Source organism: Pagrus pagrus (genome assembly GCF_965226575.1).
Source record: "Pagrus pagrus genome assembly, chromosome: 1".
Taxonomy (NCBI): Eukaryota; Metazoa; Chordata; class Actinopteri; order Spariformes; family Sparidae; genus Pagrus; species Pagrus pagrus.
The window spans coordinates 7,219,763-7,243,281 of record NC_140185.1 but is presented as its reverse complement, the minus strand read 5'-3'; the positions used below and the strand labels follow the sequence as shown (position 1 = coordinate 7,243,281).

Sequence of the window (23,519 nt, the reverse complement as noted above, 5' to 3'; positions counted from 1 at the left end):
TTAATACCACACCAATAATCTAAACACACATCATTCTCAACGGATGCCGTTACTCTATATGAGGCATTTACATCAAATTTACAGCTGTTGCTTTGTTGGTGAAGGGTCTGTGGTTTGTAGAATAAAGACGTGGGGGTCTAGCCTCCTGTTTTATCAACCCGACAGAAATAATAGGGCACACACTTCCTATTTACTCCGTACACTGGGCCAGTGATGGGAAATCAATAGGAATCTTCCTTGAACCAGAGAGGGGATAAATTGCGGGATGCAGCCTGATGTGACACACAATGACTGCAGAAGGACATTGCAGCTTATTTCTTTTACACATTATTTCATAACACAGCGTCATCTGTATAGCATGCTTACTTCCTTCGAAGTATTGCAAGGATAATCAACAGTGGAAGGTCGTAAAGATGGAGCTGAGAGGCATCACAAGATGCTCATTTCACTGTTACACTGCAGAGTAGGAGGAAAGGAATTGAATTAAATAACACTGCTCTTGTCTACAGCTTTAGATCCAAATATTGATTTTTCACTGATATTTTGTGGACTTGTCAGGAGCTTCTCCACCATTAAAACTTAAAAAATTTCAGCTGACATGCATTGGAGAATGTCTAAAATATTAAGATTTACCTCAGATAGTGGCACCAAAAATGCTGTTTGATGATGAAATGAAAATTAGAAATACTTATTTTCTTGTTGAGTGTGAAACTATGGGTGACGGGCTCCGCCACAGTTAATGTCTTGAAAAACTGGATGAAATAAAAGACCACACTGCTGTGCAAAAATAGGGCTCACTTCATGAGATTTTCTGCTAAGCGCAAAAAGTTCATTGAACAAAACTATTACAAATCCTTTATTGCATTATGCACGCGGGCTCTATTTTCCAGGTGATGTAACAAGAACACGAGCTGCTTTTTTTTCCTCCGTTGCCCAGAATTCACCCTCAGTGTGCCTGGTGCAACTCGGCAAACCGCACCACAGGGAAGCACTCTCAGCTCAAGTACCATCATACCTATAATCACTCCAAAAAAAATATGTCATTACAGTTCATTTACTGTTGCCAGAATGTTAGGATTCTCCTCAATATCCCTCCATCCAACAAGCATGGCAGCTGTGTAACATCTCAGCTCTGCTCTGCTTGGACCAGCTCAGAAGCGTGAAGGGTAGAGGACAGGGGGCATTCATATGTATGTATGCACTGAGCCATAGAGAAGGGATATCACTGAGGCATGGGGAGAGCTGTGGGCTGCATGAGGCGTGGGGCTAACAGTGCCCTGCTGTGAGCCCTACCCGGGTAAAACAATACTGTTTATGTCTGACTGGCTTTACACCGCGGGGGTCACAGAAGAGACGGAGAGGCACAGGGATAAATAGAGAGAGGGGCATGGTGCGGGGCAGTAGTATGCATAAAATCACACGATTCACGGTGGTTTATTGCAACACTAAGATATGAACAATGAGAAATAAGATTAGAACCTTTCTAGCCCATTTCTATAAAAAGAGCTGGTTTTTTTGGGACACCCTTTGAGTAGCCATTTTAAGGTCTTCAGGACTTAGTGGAGACCAAAGCAAAGCTAAAAGGAGAGTTATTAGGACTTTAAACACAACACCAGATGAATAGTAATTCTCCTTTGTGTCTGCTGGATGTGTAAATAGGCAACTGTTTGCTATGTATCCTTTCCCCATGACTTTTTGTTCCGCACCTGAGTGGTGAAAGAAACCGATTCATGCTGGTTTAAAGAAAAACATATCTATCCCAGTCGCCGGAATAAAATGTTGGCATATTTTATATTTTGCAAACCACTCATTCTCTAAATTTGTATGTTACCTGTCATATCATGTTCACATTATGTGTTTAAGACCTGATTCATCGGGAGGTGGAGGAAATGGTGGTGAAGGTACAGGTGACGCGTTTGTGGCAACAAAAAGTTAATATCTTATCCAGCTGTGTTTTTGGTGACCAAAGCAGGCATTTAAAGCCAAAACATGATCTTTTCCTAACCCTAATCAAGTGGTTTTAGTGCCTGAACCTGTCAGAACATAAGCACAGAGTTGTCAGAAGATCATGAAAAATTGAACCTAAATGACCGCAAGGTGGCAACAATAAATAAATGTTAAGTTTCCAAAATATCTGTGGTTTGCAAGAATGTACATTGTCAACATTTATTGTGGCGACTCGGTTTCAATGTGTATTCATAAAGTTACACAATAAAAATGTATGTGTCCTCAGGAGAGCCATTTCAATAACATTGAAAGCTTGAGAATGAGTATGAGATCTATGTGAATCTGTTCAGCATGTAAGTGCTGACAAACCATGCAGCTATGCTGTTTGCCTGTGACCAATGTGGTGTTAACACTATTGCTCACATATCTTTTTGCCTAACTCACTCTAAAACAGTCTACATGTTTATTCCATTTCTGTGATGTGCCGTTGGACATGAACCCAACGCTGCAGCAGTTTAAGGTAGGCTGTCTGGATACACAGACTGCTGAGCCTCTAACTAACAATATAATGTTTCATGCACTCGGGTTAATTTGACATTGTATTGGAAAAATCTTCACAGATGATTACATTCTTTTTTTCCAGTAATTTGATGACAAAAATAGCAAAAATAGACTTCATTGGCCAATTAGAGAACTGTTCCGTCCAACAAAACCATGTAATAACTGCTGTTAGCTGCCGACTGTAGCTGTCCCCCTGTCATTTAGAATTAGCCAGTCTGTCTGTCGGTCAGTAAATATTTTCCTGGTCTCATAAATGTCTCTTTACTTGCAAACTAATGTAATGAACCCCGGTGTAGTGAAAATGTAATAATGCATCCCACGGCAATGACTGTTTAAATGAGTCCAGCCTACACTTACCCACTACCCACCCCTCTCCTGCTTTTCTAGGTCAGAAAGATGGTGTGCCAAACCCTTTTTTCTAAAATGGCTGCTCTGTGGGGCTGGACGGTCCCCTGATAGCGCCATTGTGGTGACAGGAAAGTGATTATGTATTGATCATGATCACATAGACACTGGTGTAGCTCTCTCTCTTGTCTGTGGGCAGAGAGGATAATAGCTCATGATCAGACAGGGAGACTGACAGCCCGTCTCTCCAGGCGGTGCCACCAGCACTATTTTTGGACAGTACCACCTATTTGATTGAAATGCATGTGCACGGATGGGGAATAATGGAAGAATTAGGAGGCGATTAGCGCTGTGAGGCAGAGTATTGTCAAATACAAAGTGTAGCGCTGTGCTGTAGTGTGGCAGGCCAAAGCTCTTGATAACACAGAAACGGTTGTAACGAGGTGGAGAAAACAAGCATGTCGAGGCATCCTTTCATCCATCCATCCATCCCTGTCCATCTCTTCTCTCAGAGGAGTAGATGACATACTTGGAGCGACGCCAGTTGATTTTCCTACAGTAGTCAAAGCCAGTTTTAGATTCCTGGGCTGCAGATGGGCATTTATGGCAACACTGCAGATGGGCATTAAGGGAAACCCTAAAACAAATAAGCATGCTCATAAACAACTGGCATGTGTGAACTTTTTGTCATTTGCCAGTACAGCCTCAAACCTCCCATGCTTTCATTTGTCACTACTTCCACCAAACACTCTTCTGATCTACAGCCCGGGCTCCGACTGAAAGTGGCGGCTCTCCTCTACTATGATGGTTTATATTTATATCAGGAAGACGCGAGTGTTTCAGAATGCATGGAGGCACAGTAAATAATTACAAGGTAGGAAAAAACACGGTCTCCCTCGGCCCATCAGTCTTCATAACAGGACTAACGCATGCTCATCTTAAACTGTGTGTTTCAGCGGGGACGGAGGGACAGGGCAAATGAATGAGGAACACCCTGCTGAGGCTGGAAGGATCAGGACATATGTGTTTATTTCATGCCTGAACACACTTTTTAAAATTAGCCTCGGCCAAATACAACAAAGGCCAGAGGAGACCTTACAACAGGAGAAAAAACATCTTGAAGATAAGATATGGTTGTCAGCATCCAAGAAATTGTTCCCCAGAGCCAATGATGGATAAGGGACGCTGCGTTTTTGAAGAGTAAGGGGACCGTCACACTTAAGCACTTACATTGTCATTGTTGTAGTACAATTACTGGTCTTCTATAAGACAGAGAGGGAGCCGTTACAGAGAAACAGGGGACAGTGTGTGTGTGTGTGTTCGTGTGCGATACCTGTCTGTGTGTGTACATAACATCCCTATTTCACGGAGTCGGCCACTGAGTCTGCCGCCTTGACAAGCCGTTTACAGGAACGGCAGGAACAAAATAATTAAGGGGGTCCTTTGTTCCCCGCTGATGGCCGTGACATATGCCGCCATTTTAAAGGGTTGTGTCATTGATTCACTTTAATTAGTTCATAGGAAATGTGTGCAACATGCAGATAGAGTTCAGGACTGGAAGTCGAGGACGGAAAATTGGGCACTTCACATGTTTAATTGCTCCCAAGGCGTTTACAATGGCAAGGTAATAACAAAGAATAAGGCAAAGTATATTGTCTAATGAACAACTTTATCATGAGTAAATGAAGAAAATGTTGCTTAATTTGAGAACTCTGCCACAGGGGCAAGAGTGTTTAATGTGAATTATGCTTCCTCCAAAAAAAAAAAGGAAAAAGGAGGGGGAAAAAAACAAGTTTCAGCATAATGTAAAACTGTGGTGGGAAATGAACTTGCGGTTAATATTTTTGCCGCACTACATCAGCACTCGCTCCTGAGAGTGTAAACCGGAGATCAAAGTTATTACTTAATACCAGAAATGAATTACTTATGTATACACTGATGCCAAAATGCCCTTAACGAGGTGTGTAGCCCAATCCTGTTCCAGCTGAGCTGCTCAGCGGCCAACGGTAGAAAACTGTGTGTTTATGAATTTCTGTGCGAATGCAGAGCTACTGTACAACATGGAAAAAAGCTAAACTGGACTAAAATAATGAAATCCCCCACAGATCATGTATAACGAGGAGTGAATTAGGATGAATGGACTGATATCCAACTAGAAAAGACACCACGTCCCGACCACTTAACCTCCCTTTGTGAATATTCTTGTTTAAACTGTGCAGTTTGCCTGCTGGTCTATCAAGTCCGAGCTTCTCACAGCAAGTTAGCTGCAAATGTCCCCACCGTCGAAGCCATTAGGCCACATCAGTTTGGAGAAAAAAGAGCAAAACATAGCCAAGCAAACAAAACACAGCACTGTGCAGAAAGGGAAGAGGGCCTGCCAATTCAAGACAGGAGAACAACATGAGCAAATTATTGAAAAATTGACAAAGAGATATTTTCGCCTCGGTGAGTCAAGGCAGGTAATTTTAACCTGCAGTGTTGACGTACCTTGTGATTATTTTTGGGCTTCTTTGGACGAGTTTTGGGGTCCAAGATGAACACAGAATAGCCTGCCAAAATGAGAGCAGTTCTTTTGGACTTCACATGAGAGATGTCTGTAGTCTGTGCTCTGGTTGGAAAAGGGCGGGGCTCGGTTATAAAGGGATTACGTCACATTTGCGTGAGCTAATCAACATTTAGAAATACTTAAATCTAATTCAGATGGCTGTTGGTGGGTTGTTTTGGCTCATGTTACCAACACAGTCCTAATGGAGCAGATTATATGATGGTAGTCTTTTAGTGTTATACTTGTAATAAATAATAACCAAGGATGGTTTCTTTTCATAAATGCTAATTTGTTCTATAATGATTGTTGCTCATTAGATCTGAATAATGAATTAATCTAAACATTCAGTAGCTAATCATACCTTGGGTACCTTTTTAATGTAAATGCTGTCGTGCGTCTGTGTGTTTTAATGTGTCTTGTTTTGACTGTGATATGTTGTGTTTTTCACATCACATCACAGTATTCTAACTTTAGTACACAAAAGGTAGACAATCAAGTTTTTTCTTTTCTATTCTATTCTATGTCATTTTGGCTTAAACACTGGGAAATATAATGGTAATCTAAAATTTGAGGAAATGTAAATTTTAAAGAAAATTAAAAAAATCATTGTTATTATGTAAATTTGAATACACACTAATGCATAACACATTTTCATAACATGGAAACACTGTAGTGATCCACATCCATTCCAAAAGTATAGTTTTACAGGTAATACTCAGGGGTGTTTTTATCTGTACCAGGAAAAGTGAATTTTCTTTACGGTGCCAGTGTGAACATTCACATTCTTCCAGTGTGCTATTTTCATATTCTGGGGGCAGCAGCAGCACTGGGGATGACGTTGCATTAAAAACAAAGGACAGAGTTGGAGAGAAGCCTTGCCATCCCTCCCTCTGCAACGTCTCCCTCTCGCTGCTGCAGTGCAAGAAGATGTTCTCAGTCAATTACATATTTTCTCTTCTTACAGCCTGTAGAGGTAAAATTTAGAGAAAAACAACAACCTGAAGCGTCTCAGTGACAAGCTGTTTCCCGTAACCCCGGCAATTGTCCCATCTAAAGGCACCGTGTGACAGAGGTCCTCCACCTCCCACACAACTGCATTAAGACACTGGACTCCACTGAATCCAGTCACGTCGTTTGTTCCAGCGCCGAGCACCTTCTAAGTAATACACTCTGTCATCTGACAGCCATCCTGGAGTGAGAAGGGTTAAAGCGTTTTCCCAAGGAATGTTGAAACGTACTACGTGACTGGTGACTTAATGTCTTCGTCAGCCGGTGAGAGCGGTGCTATGCTGCCGTCTGACAAGCAATCCATCACAGAGAACACACAGACAGAAAGCCGCATGCCACCACATAAAGTGTCCGCATGACAGACATGCTAAAATACACGCCTACGGTGCGCACCTCCCGACGCACGCCGGCACACACATGCGCTCGTATCCTCGACGGAGGCAGACACACATTTATGCACTTGTTAACATTCTGACAGTCGTACGACGCGGGAAGACAGACGGATGCACAAACACTCCAAATACTGAGCAAACGCCTCACCTAGCCCTGAACTCTCAAAGTCGGTGGCCAACAGAAAAAAAAAAAAAAAAAGGTTCAAAAATGACAGAAGAGGAGAGCGACAGGAATGGTGGAATGTGGATTTACAACCCTAGTAATCCCAAGGTTTGTTTACACTCCCAGAAGTGAAGTGAAATTTTAAAGGGCTATCTCTGTAGCGTGCTGGAGAGCAGATTCACCCAATTACACAGCAACCCCCAGTGTGACATAGTAAAACTGCTGCGGGATTGACTGTGTGCGTGGGAGTGCGCGTGGCTTTATGAGTGTGTGCGTGTGTGTGTGTGTGTGTGTGTGTGGACACCAGACTGTGACTGTGGTAAAACCACAAACTGACTAAATCCATACCGCAGTGTTGAGAGCAATACAGCTGCCAATGCTCCAATACACAAACAGCTAGAACGCAAGAAGGCTGTCTGATGCCACTCATGACAGCCAGACAGGAGGGGTGGAACACACACAGCAGCCGGACCTGCATCTGTCTGCAGACCTGCATCTGTCTGCAGACCTGTACCTGTCTGTCTGCAGACCTGTACCTGTCTGCAGACCTGTAGCTGTCTGCAATATAATACAATAAAAACAGAGCATTTAAAGTAGTACCTGGAGCAGAACTAAGGGATAAAGAAAAGGTAAAAAAAAAAAACTCAATTACATGCAGGGACATAAATTCTGATGGCAGAATGAAAGCATGGCCAACAAGTCCTCTTCTTTTTTTCCTTTTAACTTTCCCTTCATTGTATCAGACAGCTGAGGCATGGCAGCGACTGTACGAGCCAGGCGAGGGCTTTAGTTAATGGGGACGGACATGAAGAGGAGGGCCTCGCCTGTACTGGAGATTTGATCCTTTCGTCTTATCAGCTTCTTTTTCAAATGACCTTGCTGTACGGACTTTTATGCCTCCCCCCTTTATTCTCTGCCGGTGATTGGATGGGTCTCTCCAGTCTCAAATCTCTGCCACCTTGATGAATGTGTTCCACCCCCATTTATGTTGCACTGACCAATCCTCCTCCACTACCAGCCACAGTGTGGCACATGAATCTTGGCTGGAGGCACTTTAATATGTAATCAAACACACACACACACTTAACTACGTACAACACAACAATCTCATTACCAGAATAACTGTTTAAAAAAATCTGTATTCATCAAACATGTGCCGGTTGTCTGCGCACCAGCATGAGTTGATAAATCCTAATTGTTCTCCACCGCTATGCTTTTGCACGTTTGAGGTCATACGCATGCAGGAATGCTCCCAATTAACCATGTGGTGACAAAACATCTTAACAGAAACTTTCCAGATACCACCCCAACCTTCAACTGCCAGTGGCCAAGGAATTCCTACAGTGGAAAGCACTTGGATGTGCACAGGAACACCATCTCCTCCGACCCCTCTAACCCTAACCCTGACCCAATGTGACAGTCAGGCCCTAACACATTTTGTTGAAACGCCAATATGGTACAGTACGTAGCCTATGACACATACTGTACAAACATATCAGAAGTTTGCAGTAGCTTTATCCGCCAACTTTTTGTCCTGGTGCCTGAGCTGAAATAACAGCTAATAAAGACATTTACTAAGCCCCTTTTATGCTTCAATGTCATTTTTGCTTTGCTTCCCTTGCAGTTAAACGAAGTCTACACAGTCTTTAGTGGGAGCAAAACGTAACTTTTAAAGAGTGTTATTATGTCTTTCAATGGGATGCAATTGCTGCTTTTAATTTTAGGTACTGAGAGCTGGATGCCTGCAGGGTCCAAATAGCTACGGTTGGTACCACAGACAATTAATAATGCAGACATAGAGGAATGAGAGTACATGGGATCCTGTTCCTGCTGCTCAACACTGTAAAATCACCTGAAGCATGAAAAGGGAGCGCACACGCATTTGTGTTGACTTTTGGCTGCAGAGCCACTGAGCAAAAGTTCTTTCTTTTTTTGAAAAAAGCAAAGCGTAAGTGGGAGTGACGTGCCGCACAATACAAGATGCAGCAGGGGGGAGACACAAAGGAGCAAAGAGGGATGAATGCAGAGCAGGGAGAGTGCACGGGGAAAAAAAGCCCTAAAACACAACATTAAATATCCACAATCCTCCTCTTGAATAATTAATAGGTGAGCCACGGCTGCGTGCTGAAGAATGTGTATGAGAAAGCATCCTGGCATCTTAGCAGATATGAGTAAGCATTTGCCAAGTCAGAGGCGCGAATCGGAGCCCTCCTCATTTTGCCGGTTATAGCGATGATGCGTGGAGGACTTCCCACTCACCAGCACGGCTTCAAACAGCTCCTTGTCACTTCTGATTGATCCGTAACACAACTGATAAGGACACACACACTGGAAAGTTAGATGACTTCCACAAATCTTTGAATTGGAACTTTCTGAGAGTCATAGGATTCACTGACACGACTGCACGTAGTCCATAAAATGTGTCCTGTCTCAATCATCAGAACTAAAGTCCTCCAGACATTTATGCCTTTCAGCTGTAACATCGCAGAACAACATTATGTAAGAGTAAATAATAGAGTTCAGCGGTATGGCAGAGAGAAAATGATCCCAGCCCTGTGTGTCATCTGTAGAGTAAGGGGCCAACAGGCAATTAGTGATTAAGTGTACGACTGAGTGAGTGAGAAAATGATTGTTTCAGCCGCGCTGCACCAGATCTATCTCCAGTAAGATGTGATACGTACACGCCTAATGAATGCAGCTGGCAGCAAGCTTCACTCATCTCACAGGCAGGTGAGGTTGTATGGAGCGCTCTAATGACACATGCCTTTTATTAGTGTTAACCTCACACCGGCGGAGCTACCTCACGTTGAGCCTCCTCTGTCACATACACACTTTGACTTCTTTATGTCGTCTACAAGTCTAAAAAATATATTACCATCACGGGTGTAGCGATGTTTTTGTTGTCAAAATAGGTTCAAGCTCTATTAAGCTGCACATGAATGTGGAGCAAAGGATTACATGAATAATACACGGCACATGCTGCAGTGAGAAATAAAAACTGCAGGTGCACATCTGTGGCTGTGGATTGTTGTACATCGTCTGAAGCGATGACACAGTCGAGGCCGTGCTTTACTGTGTTGGAATTCCTATATTACGCGGAGTAAGGTTCAAAATATGTGGGCATTTTCCAGGCAAGTGGGTGTAACAAAAGACTCTATCAAGTTGCGTTATGGGAATTGTAGGAGTGCTTCTTGGAGCTAAATTAGGATATCGTGGTCTCCCCTGCTTCGATTTTTGTCATTCGTTTTTTTGTGCCTTCAAGTTCCCAACTTTATGGAAGTACAATGCTACACTGACGCAGTAGTCTTTTAAAATGAAAAGCTCTCATAATAAATGTTCCCTTCACAGTGTGAAATGATTCTTTGATTGTGCACAAGCTGCCTCTGTCACTGCCTCACAATGGCAGATCACCCAGATTCAAATCAAAGCCAACAGATTACAAAAGCTTTGCTAACCCGTTTCGGCCCAGTACAAAGCCCACGGTGCTGACATTGAAGGCTGCGACTCACAATTATTTATTGATTTAGTTTTTATTCTCTCAAGTTATCCATTCGTAGATTTAATATTTGGTCAATAAAAAGGGAGAAAGCAGTGAAAAACATCTGTTACAATTTCCTAAAGGCCAATGTGACATGTTTTAATTTGTGTACTGACGCATCCTCATACCTCAACAACCAAATAGGTCGATTGCCAGTGATGACATATAAAGCCATTTCCAAAACAACATTACTGTTGCAGCAGGTGTACTGGACCTTCATGGTACAGTCGCAGTTTGGTTAGGTTAAGGCAAGAAAACTACTTGGTTAAGTTTAGGAAAACATTGCTGTTTGTGTTAAAATAAGTACGCTATTTAGGTAACTTAACTTACATGAATAACTTAGAATATGTTATGTGTCACAAAGTTAAAATAACTTGCAGTTGACCTTTGGTTTTACATGGGACACAACCTCTGGGCTGCGGGATAAATGGCTGGTGTTTGCTTGACTGATCTGTCCATCCTTCCTCCTTGTGTGAACGTTTTCACTCTTTATGTTTGTCACCTCCTGGTGTGACTTCTTCCTTTGCTGCTGTAGTAATTACTACAGCTGCTAGGGATCGCTGCCTAACAAGATATGGGGAGTAGGGATGGGTCATGATTTTCAAATAACCGAATAGTCGTTGAAAGAGAAACGGAATATCTCATGTGAATATGATTTTGTTTTGATTTTTCCCTTGTTTTTAGCAGCGCTTGGAAATTATTGCATTGGCATTATTACAGGCCTCGGCAGAAGCAGGTTATTATTACCAGGCTCAGACAAAACTTGTGTAGCGCAGCCTTTTCCACACAAGGTCAGTATGAGCCCGTGCTCGCTGTCGTTGAATAGTTCTCAGTGACTAACAGCATTTTTTTCTTGACATCTGTACATCCGGAGAAAACTGGGTCATGTTTGGCATTTTTGCTGGAAAAAAACGACAAATGCAACTAATCAATATCATATTAGCTGCGCATTCATTATTTAACCCCCTAACCCTAACCCTATCCATTAACAATACATCTATGCCAGCTTTAGCTACAACAATGTTAGCTTGTATTGGTCCATTCTACATGGAGACAGTGTGCAACTGAGTCTGACTGAAAGACTGCACAAACTTTGACTTGTTTTCAGAAAGTAACTCCCTCAAATATTCATTTATTCCTTCACTCGCTCACCCACACTAAGCCTATCTGCCCACCAATGACCATTAGAAGGAATTACAGCTGACACACTGAACCAGGATCGGTCTGTTTCCTCCCCTGCAGTACTGCTGAAGGGAGGATGCTGTGTCCTTGTTTTCACTCTGAGATTGATTAACTGACCTTGATACAATGATCAGCAGTGTGTGACAGTATGACAGCGAAAGATGAGTCCTACATGCATTTCAGGGTTGCAAAAACGTTCATTACAAACACTTAATTAAACAGGACAGTGACCCGGTACGTGACAAGTTACGCGTTCCCGTTCCATGTATCAAGCCTAACGCTGCAGCCTTATGAATATTAAAAACAGCAAATTCAGACAAATAGATTTCTTTTTTAACCTTCGCATCCCCCCTGTCCCACTGCACCAAGGTTGACCCTGTTGCATGAAATCCATTTAATCACATCCACTCAGCGCGACAACACAGAGGGTGGCATTTGTGACAGCCATGGCCATTCACATCCGTCTCCTCGTCATTATGAATACAGGCGGGCACACATGCTCTGAAACAACGACACGCACACGCTCTCTCATTTACTTTCCCTTTCATGAACTTTGTTTGTTATTTAGCTCCTTCCTTTTCATTTTTCTCTCCTTGCTGCTTCATGGCCGCAGCATAAAACAGGGGAAAAAAGAGCCAACTATGTTCGAAACGACACTGTGGCGAAGAAGAAAGCTGCTTTTTGTCCTTAGTCTCATTGAGAGTCTTTTGCTATTCATCGGGGCAAGGCAGCCAGGCCAGCAAGGGAGGCAATCTTATGCAGATCACATTGAAGGGCTTCATTACCTAGAAGCCAGCTACTTTTTGTTCTCCCTCAAGGGAAGAGTGAGAGAGAGAGCATTAGCTTAGCAAAAGAGAGCGGTGGCGAGCAAAAGCCAGGGAGAGCGAGGGGGGAGGTGGGGGTGAGGGGTGGGGGGAGTGTGTGTGAATGAGAGAAAGAGAGGGAGAGAGGGAGTGAGTTACAAAGAGAGTGCGTCTCTGCGGGCTACACAGGGGAACAGGCGCAAATTACACCTGAACAGCATCTTTACGACTGCACGGTGGCTTTATGCTAACACTACGTGTTTTAGTGCACATGTGCACTTTAATGCACTCTTGTGTGATCTGCATGTGTGCGTTTGGATTCACTTGTGTTGACATGCACAGCCTGTTCCTGTATGTCTGCCTGCATGTTCCAGGAAAAAAAGAAAAGCCCCAGGAGGCTCTAAAGGGCTTATATTACTGTATCTAAAGCAATGACTGATGATGTTACATGCATAATTCAGAGGTAAACTGGATAATAAATAACATTTGATGAATTAGTAATACACATTTGTATGTGATATTGAGCAGCTGTGACTGTGCGTGTGTGTGTTTTGATGTGTCGATGTTTTTATTTTTATTTTTTACCCCTGAACAACATATGTGATAGCAGGGGAATATCTAACTTTCCCTTTTTTCCCCTATATGGGCTATAGAATGGCTCAGTGTGAAACAAAGAGGTGCTGAATTAGCAGTTACTCTCTATCAGCTGCTGGCTGTAGCAAAAGACGGGAGCAGTGAAGAAGAATGGATAGACACAAAGAAAAAAAAGATATACAGGGTTATTGACAGGTGACAAATATCACGTGTGAATAAAAACAAGCCTGCAAATGAACCGAGTCGCACAGAAAGATGCACATACACACAGATGCACAAGCACAGAAGCTCTTGCCAAATGAGGTGAGATAGATAGGAGTAGCAGGTTATTTACAGAGAAACTCCAGCATGTCAGTTAAACCCTCTCTGCCTCGGAGGCCTGTCCTATCCCCATTTAGCACGGCCACAGAAAAGGGCAGGCTGGCATGCGCGCCGCCTGGCAGTTAGACAGAGTCCGAGCCTTGGCCAGGTTCACTGCTCTGACCCCCTCTCACCCTAGCGCAGCCTGTGAGCCGCCCACCACCATCACTGCAGCCCCGGTCTGCCGCGTCCCTGCCCAGCCCAAGAGCGTGCTTGTCAGATGTGTCCCGGCCCAGCGCTGGCCCAGCTGCCCACTATGTTAAAGGGCCAGGGGCCCCCTGCCACTCAGTCCATCTGCCAAGCTGCAGACCAGAGTCTAGGATCAGAGAAGAGAGAGACACAAACACCAGACACCCTCGCTTTTAGCTCGCTGCTCAAAGCTCAACAGAGAAATGCCAGATAAAAGATGCACTATAAATGTGCTTCTTTTACTTATGTGGGTTGCTGTGACCCTGAAATACTGCTGGGTTTTATTCAAGTTAAACTGCATTTAATACATTCAGACTCAGACTTTCCAAGAGCGAGATATGTTTGAGATTTACTGAGAGAGCAGCATAGTACAATAATATTTTTAGGTATATCAAGGAAGGGGATTTTTATAGAACATCTGGCCCAAGTGGAGCATGAAATGCTCTTAAAATAGCTCAGCTCTCCCTGTATTGATCTTAAAGATGCCAATGTGAAGAAAAAAAATAAGTGAAGAATGTAGATAGATAGATAGATAGATAGATAGATGCTTGGTTAAAACATACAGCACTATTCAATAATGTGAGACTAATTGAGGATTATGTATCACTTATGAAACTGTGTGTGCATTAAATCATCCGGGATCACAGTGAGCGTTCTGCTATATGTTGAGACGATCAGCTCTGCATCTCGCTCATTTCCATATGTCTCCCCTTGATCAAGTCTGCTCATTTATCGTCCAAATCCGTGATGACAAGCCTTTACTTATTTCCCAGCTGCTGCTGGTGATGAGAGCGTAATCAGAAACATCATTAAAGCCCCACATAGACGGCTGTGCCTGTTAGTCCTGTTACCCGGACCCATAATAACTCTGAAAATGCAAATCAACTCCAGGTAATCTATTAATGTCACTTAAATTTTATGTCTGCACTCCAATTTAGCAGATCTTGACACATTTGGCGAGGATCCCTGCTTCCGTACAGGTATTCATTTTGCTGGGGCTTCAGAGAGCACGGCCCGTGTGAAAAGGAGATGGGCCATCTGTCTACGCGCCCGTTTATTAATCGCCCTGATAATGAAGCACACGCAGCCTAACACTCCTGGGGCATCTCTCGCACGAGCTCCATCCCGCAAAACAACTTTCAGCAAGTTTGTTTCGCAGTACAGCAATTATTGTCATTCGCACCACCCTCAGCGAGGGGAGGATGGTCTAGCGACCTCCTCCTAATTACCTGAAGCATTACTTCAAGCAGACTTTGTAATTTCCAACTACATCACAACCCCCTTGTTAGCTGCAGAAGGGTAGCAGAGCCTCATAATTCCAACATATGGTCGACAGACATACGGGGGGAATTTGTCAGCTTGTACTGCCCTTAAAGTCGAAGACCCCATTAACAGGGAAACAGGATCTACTAATCCTGTGAGATCTGTGCAATCCATGCAAGTGAATTAGAATTCTCCTCATGCCAGACTTGCACAAATAAGCAACAAGCTCTCTTTTAATTGAAGTGACAGTAAAACATAATTATCTAATGAATATATGTATGAAACTATGAATACAGGAGGGATGTTGAGAGGTTGAGTATATCAAATATTAATTTGATTAAATTAATAGATAATGATTCTAATTTTTAATCTTCAATTAAAAGAAGCAATCACATGGTCCTTTGCTTACCTGAGGGTTAGAGGCAGAGGAAATTAAACAACCCATGGATTTGTAAAACACACAAAACAAAATCAATTAGACAACCTAAACAATACCATATGTGATGAAAGCTGCGCTAATTAATGATTTATATTAATATTATATCAAATAAGTGTGTATAATGTGTATTATGGACACGGAGATACCCTCCACGCCACACAACCCTCTCTCACAGTAATTACATTTATATACCACTTTGCAGCAGCAAATACTATTCAATATCTGATGCAGTTAATACACTATTTGCTCACATGGTCACCATGATAACTGCGTAAGGTAATGTGTTAAAGGGCACTACTGCATCTGTGAAAAAGGCAGTATAAGGGATGGCCCAAGGAGAGCTGGTTAGCATGCTAACGTCAGTACATATCTCTGCAACACAATACATAGACATCATAATGTCACAATGTGTTGATTTTATTTCTTTTTATGTTTTCAGTTTAATTTATTCCATATAGCCCCTTTAAGATTGCTATGCTCATGGTAGCAACATTAACATGTGGTAATGTACATGATATGTTAAGTTAACTTACATGTTTTACATATTACTTTGACTTTTGTTTTCACAAGGGACACAATCAGCGCTCTCACGGCTGAAATACTGTGTCGATCCATCCATCCGCCCCATCCCTCCTCCCTGTGTGGAATCTGTCTCTTCATCATAATAAGCTGTTTGCACAGACGATCTATACGGCCTTCTTTGGGGGGAGGACAGTTTATATTTTGGAGATGCATGTTTTTCCTCATTGTCATCAGCACTATAGTAATCAAAGCACAGCGGTCACGAAATCTCAACTGACACCCAATTTATCCCGGCTCTTTACGCTAATGAGATCAAACTGTTCTGACTGGCCGTCTCTCCTCCAGCACAACCGCCACCTCTGCCCTCCACTTCCTCTCATTGTTGCACTGTACTAGGAGAGTACGCTAAACAATTAAAATGGTAGTCACCTCCATTCTCAGCCATTCAGGGAAATGAAAGTCAGAGAAAAGTCACAGAAAGCCACACATCTTATCCGACTGGCCTTTTTAAAGGAAGAACAAAAGGTCTTCCTCCTTCATTTCCCATTAACCTCTATGCTCCTCCACACACAGGAAACATGGCGACCTCAGTGGCCCATGTCACATATCTCATCCGGCTGTGGGGACCGCTTCCTATGGGGGATGGTGACATTCAATGAGGGGGTTTTCTATCTAGCCGTAGTCCTTGACAGATAAAAGGTGGGTGTTGATATTTGTCCCTGGTCTCACTGATACGGTGCGGATACACTCTTGATAAGCGAGGAGCCGGTAAGACATTGATGAAGTCTGGAGTGGAACTGACAACCTCTGTAAGTGGATAACACTGTCATGAGAGCCGGCCAGCTATGGTCCGGATTAGATTTTTGATTATTAGTCGCAGGTGGCAGAAATACATCAGCACGCTCAGCATTGTCTGAACTCAATAGCAGCCTCTCATAGCATGTGTCATAATTACATTTGAATACTTCCCGGTTTCATGTTGTGGTGGAGATTTGCTCATATGCACCAACACCCGTTTATTTTCGACTTCCTGTCCTATGGACTTAATTAGTTCTCCACTGCTCAGCACACTTTCAGTAATCCACCGAGTCCTGCACAAAACTCTCATTTCAGCACGATAAAGATGAAACGCCGCTGTTAAGAAAACCGGTGATTTACGAATATGAGGCGAGATAGATGAGTGACTTATTTGTTTGTTTGTCCAGAGCATCTGATTTCCTCCTGTAATGCCGCAGCCCATGAAAACTTAACAAGAGGAAAACTAGTCGCTGAAAGAAAAGCCTTTCAAGCAAACAACTGAGCATTCCTGAATGTTTAATTAATCAGTAGTGACAAAAGGGAACAACAATCAACAAAGAGACGCCGATTTCCATTTCTTATGCATTATTCCCACTGGCAAATCACAGAGTGCTGTCAACTACCACTTTGCTCTCTACCCCATCACTATGGCTGTCCCTGCGCTGCACTGCACCGACAAAACCCCTTGGAGAGCAACAGTACATTTCAACTGAAATCCAAAACAATGAGCAGCGGGGATCAAGTAACAGAGTTCAGACAACAAGGAGTTCACTGTTATTCTGTGTTTACATGGATTCTTTTGCGTTTGTGTTTTGTTCCTTTTTGTTTCTGCCGAAGCAGCGGCTCCGGCAGCAAATAGGAATCAGCCGCAACGATCATGAGAGGCTGAGGCTAAATCACCATTACCTCGAAGAACTGATGCAAAGGATGCAACGTACAGATGGGATTTACCCAACAGATTCCATTACATACCTCACGCCATCTGCCCTAGCATGTTATGTCAGCGTCGTGACAGGTAACAAGAGGGAGCTCGATGAGGAAACACAATAACAAGCACATACCGCCCAACAACAGACCTCAGCACCCCCGCTGAACCCCTCCAATGTCAAAACGGCATAAAGACACACTGATCTCCTTCCTGCTACTGATAGAAACATTTTCTACAAGACTCCTACTGCTCTAGGGTCAGTGAAGAGGCTCCTCCGAAGAAAACAGCACAGCGATCCGCGTACAGGCCTCTGCCAGTCCCACATGAGCGATACATTTGAATTATGTGATCATCACACGGTGGTCATTTAAATGCATGGATGGAATAAGAATGTGAATATATGAATACATTAGCATACAGTGGAAATGAAAGTGTTTGCAGTGGTTTGTGTACCAGTGAGTTTGTGGGGGATTGGAGAGTGGTAGCCTGTGGCAATTAGCATCAGTCAGTGCTGTCAGGCTAAGTGACAGAGTGGTGCTAACAGTTTGTGAGTGTAAATGCAAGGCCTTTGTGCTTTTACTCGGCCAGCTCTGCATCCTCTATGATTATAATTAAATGCTGCAATCTTGAATTAAAAACGATCCATGTGCACACTTTTCAATAGTAAGGTTTGTATATTCTGCATTCACGTGGATTCAGGCAGACGGCGGACAGACAACATCTCCTGGACGGAGCGGTAAAAACAAAGACAGTTTGACGGAATGGCAGGACGGCAAGACAAAATAGGAGGTGATTCTTGAGTCAGATTTCCAGGTTGTCCTGGTCGGTAACTGATCTACCAACCCAAAGCATTGGTATAAGACAAACTTGAAATGAGACTTGTCAATCTACTATCTTTCTCTGGAATTGCTGTTTGCACCTCTAATATAAATTCTCGCTAACAAGCTAGGTTTGTCATTCATTTCAAACATGGACAGTGAAAGAGGAACAGAGAGACGAAGCATTTTGTTGTCCAGATCATCCATGTTTTCTTTCCTTGTGTTTCCTCACTGCTCAATGTCAACAGAACCAACGAGCTGATTGTTGATTTTAGAAATAGAGGAGGCACAGACACACACCCCTGTCTACATCAGTGAGTCTAATTTAACTGATCAAACGTATGTTAACCAACAGTGATGGACACAAAAAGTATCTTGTTACAATTGCAAATACTAAGCACAAGTAATACAAGTAAGTTGTACTTTAAAAATAGAAAGAGGCTTGCTGACCAAACTGAAATCATTACACTTTAGCAATTCAGTGCCTTTATATGGGTTGGAATTTGTTGGCCCGGTTGTTGAAGAGTGACGGACAGGAGCACCGCAATTAAAGTAATTATTATTAATGATTAAGCAATAATACATTTTTCAGGCACCGATTATCAATTAAAGAATTTGCTTAAAATTTGCATCCTTGGTCTTCACACATCCCGCCTTGGTTAAAAAAAAGCACAGAAAAGGCTCCGATTCTTGTCACATCACTAGTACCATCTACAGAGCTTCGATGATATTGATGAAGTGAGATGTCTGCACAGAGCCCAAAGGATCCTGAACGACACCCACCCAGCCACAGTCTGTTCACCCTGCTGCCATGTGACAAGATACAGAAGTATCCGCTGCCGTACCACCAGACTACAGAGCAGCTTCACTCCTCAGGCTGTGACACTCCTGAACTCATCCTCAACACGTGAATAGTTTAATTTTGTGACTTCATTATCATTTATTAATCACACTGTAGTTTTTGTTTTTTGGTTTGTGTAACATGGGAATTAAAACAAAAATATAATTATACAATCTTGTTGGATAACGACAATTAAATGAATCTTGACTCTTGTGTGAGGAGGATATGTGACATCTGGTTGTAAAGTCCCTTATGGAGAACGGAAAAGAGTTTAAATATTCTATATATGTTGCTCCCATATCTCTGCTGGCCTCACCTAATTTTACTGACCATGAAACATTTTATTTAGTTTGCCATCTGTCATCCGTCTGTTCCATGTGATTGTAGTAAAAGCCCCGACACTGTGTGAAGAAGAAAAAAGGTCAAATAGCAATTCGCTGATACAAAATGAGGGAAATGGATTCTGCTTCTTTTCCCTTCCCCGCAGTTTTTTGTGTCCATAAAATATTACACTGTGAGCTTTCTAACACTTTCCATAAATATTTGATCACCAGCTTATATCACATAACTGACTGACTGCACACATGAAAATGTTAAAGAACGCAACAAAAATTCCACATATTCCCAAACGCTCGTCATCAGAAGATGGTGTGCACTTTGACCCAGACAAAGAGGAGAATAGATTTTTTTTTTATGCTTGCCAAAAGGTTGAGTGCCGTATCCACATACACTGATGTTGCTGCAGCATGTGTGTTAACGGGGATTTTTTCAGCTTCATTATAATTCCTGTCGTGTTGGAAAGAGTTTTAGCGAAACACTCCTGCTTTCCTGATGGGTGAGAGTGAGCTGTTTGATCCTCTAACATAAGATTGTTTGGCTCGTGTTTTTGCATTTTGTTCTTTGGACCTTTGTGAGTGGGGTGTTTTGTAGAGGATGTGACATTTGCATTACACAGCCTCCTTGAGAGTGTGCTGACACTTACGCCAGTTGTTCAGCTGCAGCACTGAGCTATGGGTGAAGTTCTGGTGATTTGATTTGATTTATCATTTTTGTATTTTCATTTGCCAAGATACTCACAGCAAGCAAGCATGTAAATAGGCACACTCATTTCCTCTTGTTCTCATTCGCTCATTATTTTCATGCGATAGCCCATTAGAGATCAGCCGTCTCTGAAATCCCACACTCTGATTAGGCTGCCGCGTGCGGCGGAGAGCTGAAAGGAAGTCTGTCTGTTGTGACTTACCAACAGCAGACATCTCTGGAACAGAGGCTCGATACGGGCCTTCAATGAACTGCGGTGGATTGTCATTAATGTCCTGGACTTTGATGATGAACTCGGACGGTGGCTCCAAGGGCTCGTCTGTGTCAGCATTAACAACCTGGGCTGTTAGCGTGTACTCTGCTTTCTCCTCGCGGTCCAGCCTCTTCATGGCATGGATGTCGCCTGTTAATTCATTGATGGCGAAGATGGTGCCTGCCCCCTCACCTGCTAGGACGTACTTGATGTTCTTGCCACCCACATCCAAGTCTGTGTGTAACTGCAATCAAAAGAAAGAGAAAAATAACAGATAAAGTTAAAGGTGGAGCTGAGTTTTCAGTTTGGTCCCACTGTGTAAACAGAGACAGGGGGCTTTAATGAATGCAAAGTTGATATGCTCAGCAGATTCTTGAAGTTCTCACCATGTAAATGCATTTAAGTGTACAATATGACTGTAATGTTTTGTTTTTGCTGCTGCCCTTTGCGACAACTAGTGTAGCAGGGATACTAAACGTGGATCAACATGGCCTACACTTTGCTAAATGAGGCCCGCTGGGAAAAATAACTTTATAAGTAGCATAGGAAATGGACCTTAGCCTACATTGTTCCTCGTTATGCATTGCAAATACATCATAGAAACACAGGTTGTGGGGGGATATTGCTCCCTACAGTCTGAAATTTACAGAACGCAGAAGCACTTTAAATGTGCATTCCATAACGTGGCGAGAACAGAAAAGCATCAGAATCCATAATAAATTAAAGAGGAAACTCTGCACATGATGATTCATGCTCACAAATAACTAGCCCCAAAGTTACTGGACGATACTGCATGTTCCTCATTATTTTTGTAATTACAGTTTCATTAGTTCACTGAAGCTGCATTACATGCCAGGCTGAGTGGTTGGCTCCCACTCGCCGCACGGGCTTAGTGTAACTAATGTGTCTGACAATGCTATTTAAGGCTGTTTGAAACATCTGTGCACATAAGAACAGGTGAAACCTTCTGCTGTTCAAGTTAAAAAGGTAAATTGGAAGGACAGGAGATACAGCGGTGCAGAAAGAAAGAGGTCAGAGAAGAAGAGAAGCACCGGGGGTTTGACACGAGGGAAGCAGAGAACTTTGCTTTTATTCGCATAAACAGAGGGAGCGCTTCTTTTACTGTAAGTCACCTTTCATATAAGCCTCTTGATCCCCAAGGTGAATGACTCTCAGAGCAGGGGGGAGGGAGGCACCGAGTAGAACATTTACAAATCCAACACGGCTGGCAGCCCTCTTCTTTTCAGTTTGTATTTTTGTTAATATGCATGCCTCTCAAAAATACACAGCCACAGACATACACACAAGCAGGCATGCTTCAAAACATCTGTATTCAGCAGCTTTAATTTCATTTCCTGCCACAGTGTTTCAACAGAGATTCCCGTGGGAGCGTGGTTAGGGTGCAGAATAGCGCGGTAAAAATCTGCCGGTGCAAATCCCGACCTCTAAACCCCCCGCAATGTTTTTATAAGCTGGCTTTTATGCATATACTGTCTCGGAGGTGTTGTTTGCAGACACTGACAAAGCACATTCACTTAAATTGTCACACCTTGCACTTTTGTTTTCCTAATTGTGCCATCATTTCACATGAATGATGTAGCTCATTAACACAAATGCCTCGCAACATCCTGCACACTGAGAAACTCTTTAAATGAGCTCAAATTAATGATGGTCTGTCATTTTTTCTTTTTAATCCTATGTGTGACTTCTAAGCCTGCAGCTATATGACTGCATGTGTCTATGTTTCTCTCATGGGGGGGCAAATTGAGTATTTTAGCTTGCATATTGGTTTTGGTTGTGGCATATATCTTACATATTTTTAGCAACGCATCAATGATTTAATCCTGGTGTGCTTGGCACTGACACTCTACTTCGTCACTTGGCACTAATACTATCAGGGGAGGTCACCCATGTATAAACGTATGCACAAATCATGTAGAAATATAAATCTGTTCCTTCCAGACCTGTTTTCAAGGTCAAAAACGATCTGCCAAGCTCCACTTTTAAGTCAGTCTGGGAAAGCTTTAGCAACAGTTTCATGGCAACTGTGCAAACTCAGTCGGCTCATGTGACCATGTGACACGGTCAAACGGAGGGAAGTGGACAGCTGAGTCTGTCAGTTTGAACCTGGTATTAACGGTAACGGTATCGAACTTCGCCGCTCTTTATGCAGAATAACATGTAAATCACTTGGACAAATGATCATAATGTTTTATGCACAACAAATAAATACTGCACCTTCAACGTGTGTTTCACAAAGTTTATAAAGTTTGTCCTGACTCACCGCTCACAAAGTTGAGTGATTTAAGGAGTCTGGGGACGGGGGACTATGGTGGTTACTGCCTTCTGTATTTGTAAAATTTGACATGTTTACTGTGAGTAAATGTCGTCTTCTTTCATAAATATAGTGTAAATGGGCCAATCACTTGTAACAGTTTGTTCAAGCAGTTGCTAAATGTTGGCAGGCAAGATGCACTTAAGTCGAGGAAGCAGACTGAAGGCACTTTAGAAACAGAGCAGACAGGCTGGTACAGAAAAACTGACACTTTTGACAAAGAAAGAAACAACTTAATGTATATAATTTAAAGCCAAATTTACAAAAAGATATAAATTATTTTGAATTTGCCCTAGTCGTTTTTTGCAAAGTTTGTTAAGTTTCTCCTCACACAACAACTCTTAAAATCGGATGATTTGTAAGGGAGTCTGGGGATATTGTGGTTACTAGTTTGATCAGTTAAGCATCGTTTTCACAAACATCTGCTGCTAACGGCAGCTAGAACAGCCAAAACATGTACTTTACATTACAGTGAATCACATGGAAATCAGACAGCATTTAATCTGTACTGATTGTTGTGTCTTGTTCTTCTTGTTTCACGGAGGACATCAGTTCCTGATGGTCTTTGGTCCTTCAATGTGGGCCAGAACACGTGCGTATACACACTGCTAAGAGCATGTGGTCTGAGTGATCTGCACTGCCAGGTGCTCCAGA

The 23,519-nt window shown here is 42.7% G+C and overlaps 1 protein-coding gene across 2 annotated transcripts in view; it reads right to left on the bottom strand.

Annotated features, from left to right (window-relative positions):
• Positions 1-23,519, bottom strand: part of cdh8 (cadherin 8) — a 104,322-nt gene that overhangs the window by 42,700 nt on the left and 38,103 nt on the right. For both annotated transcript variants that reach the window (XM_084352934.1, XM_084352935.1), the window contains exon 3: positions 20,480-20,774. In XM_084352934.1, coding sequence (XP_084209060.1) covers positions 20,480-20,774 — 295 coding nt within the window. The remainder of the gene's footprint in view (positions 1-20,479; positions 20,775-23,519) is intronic.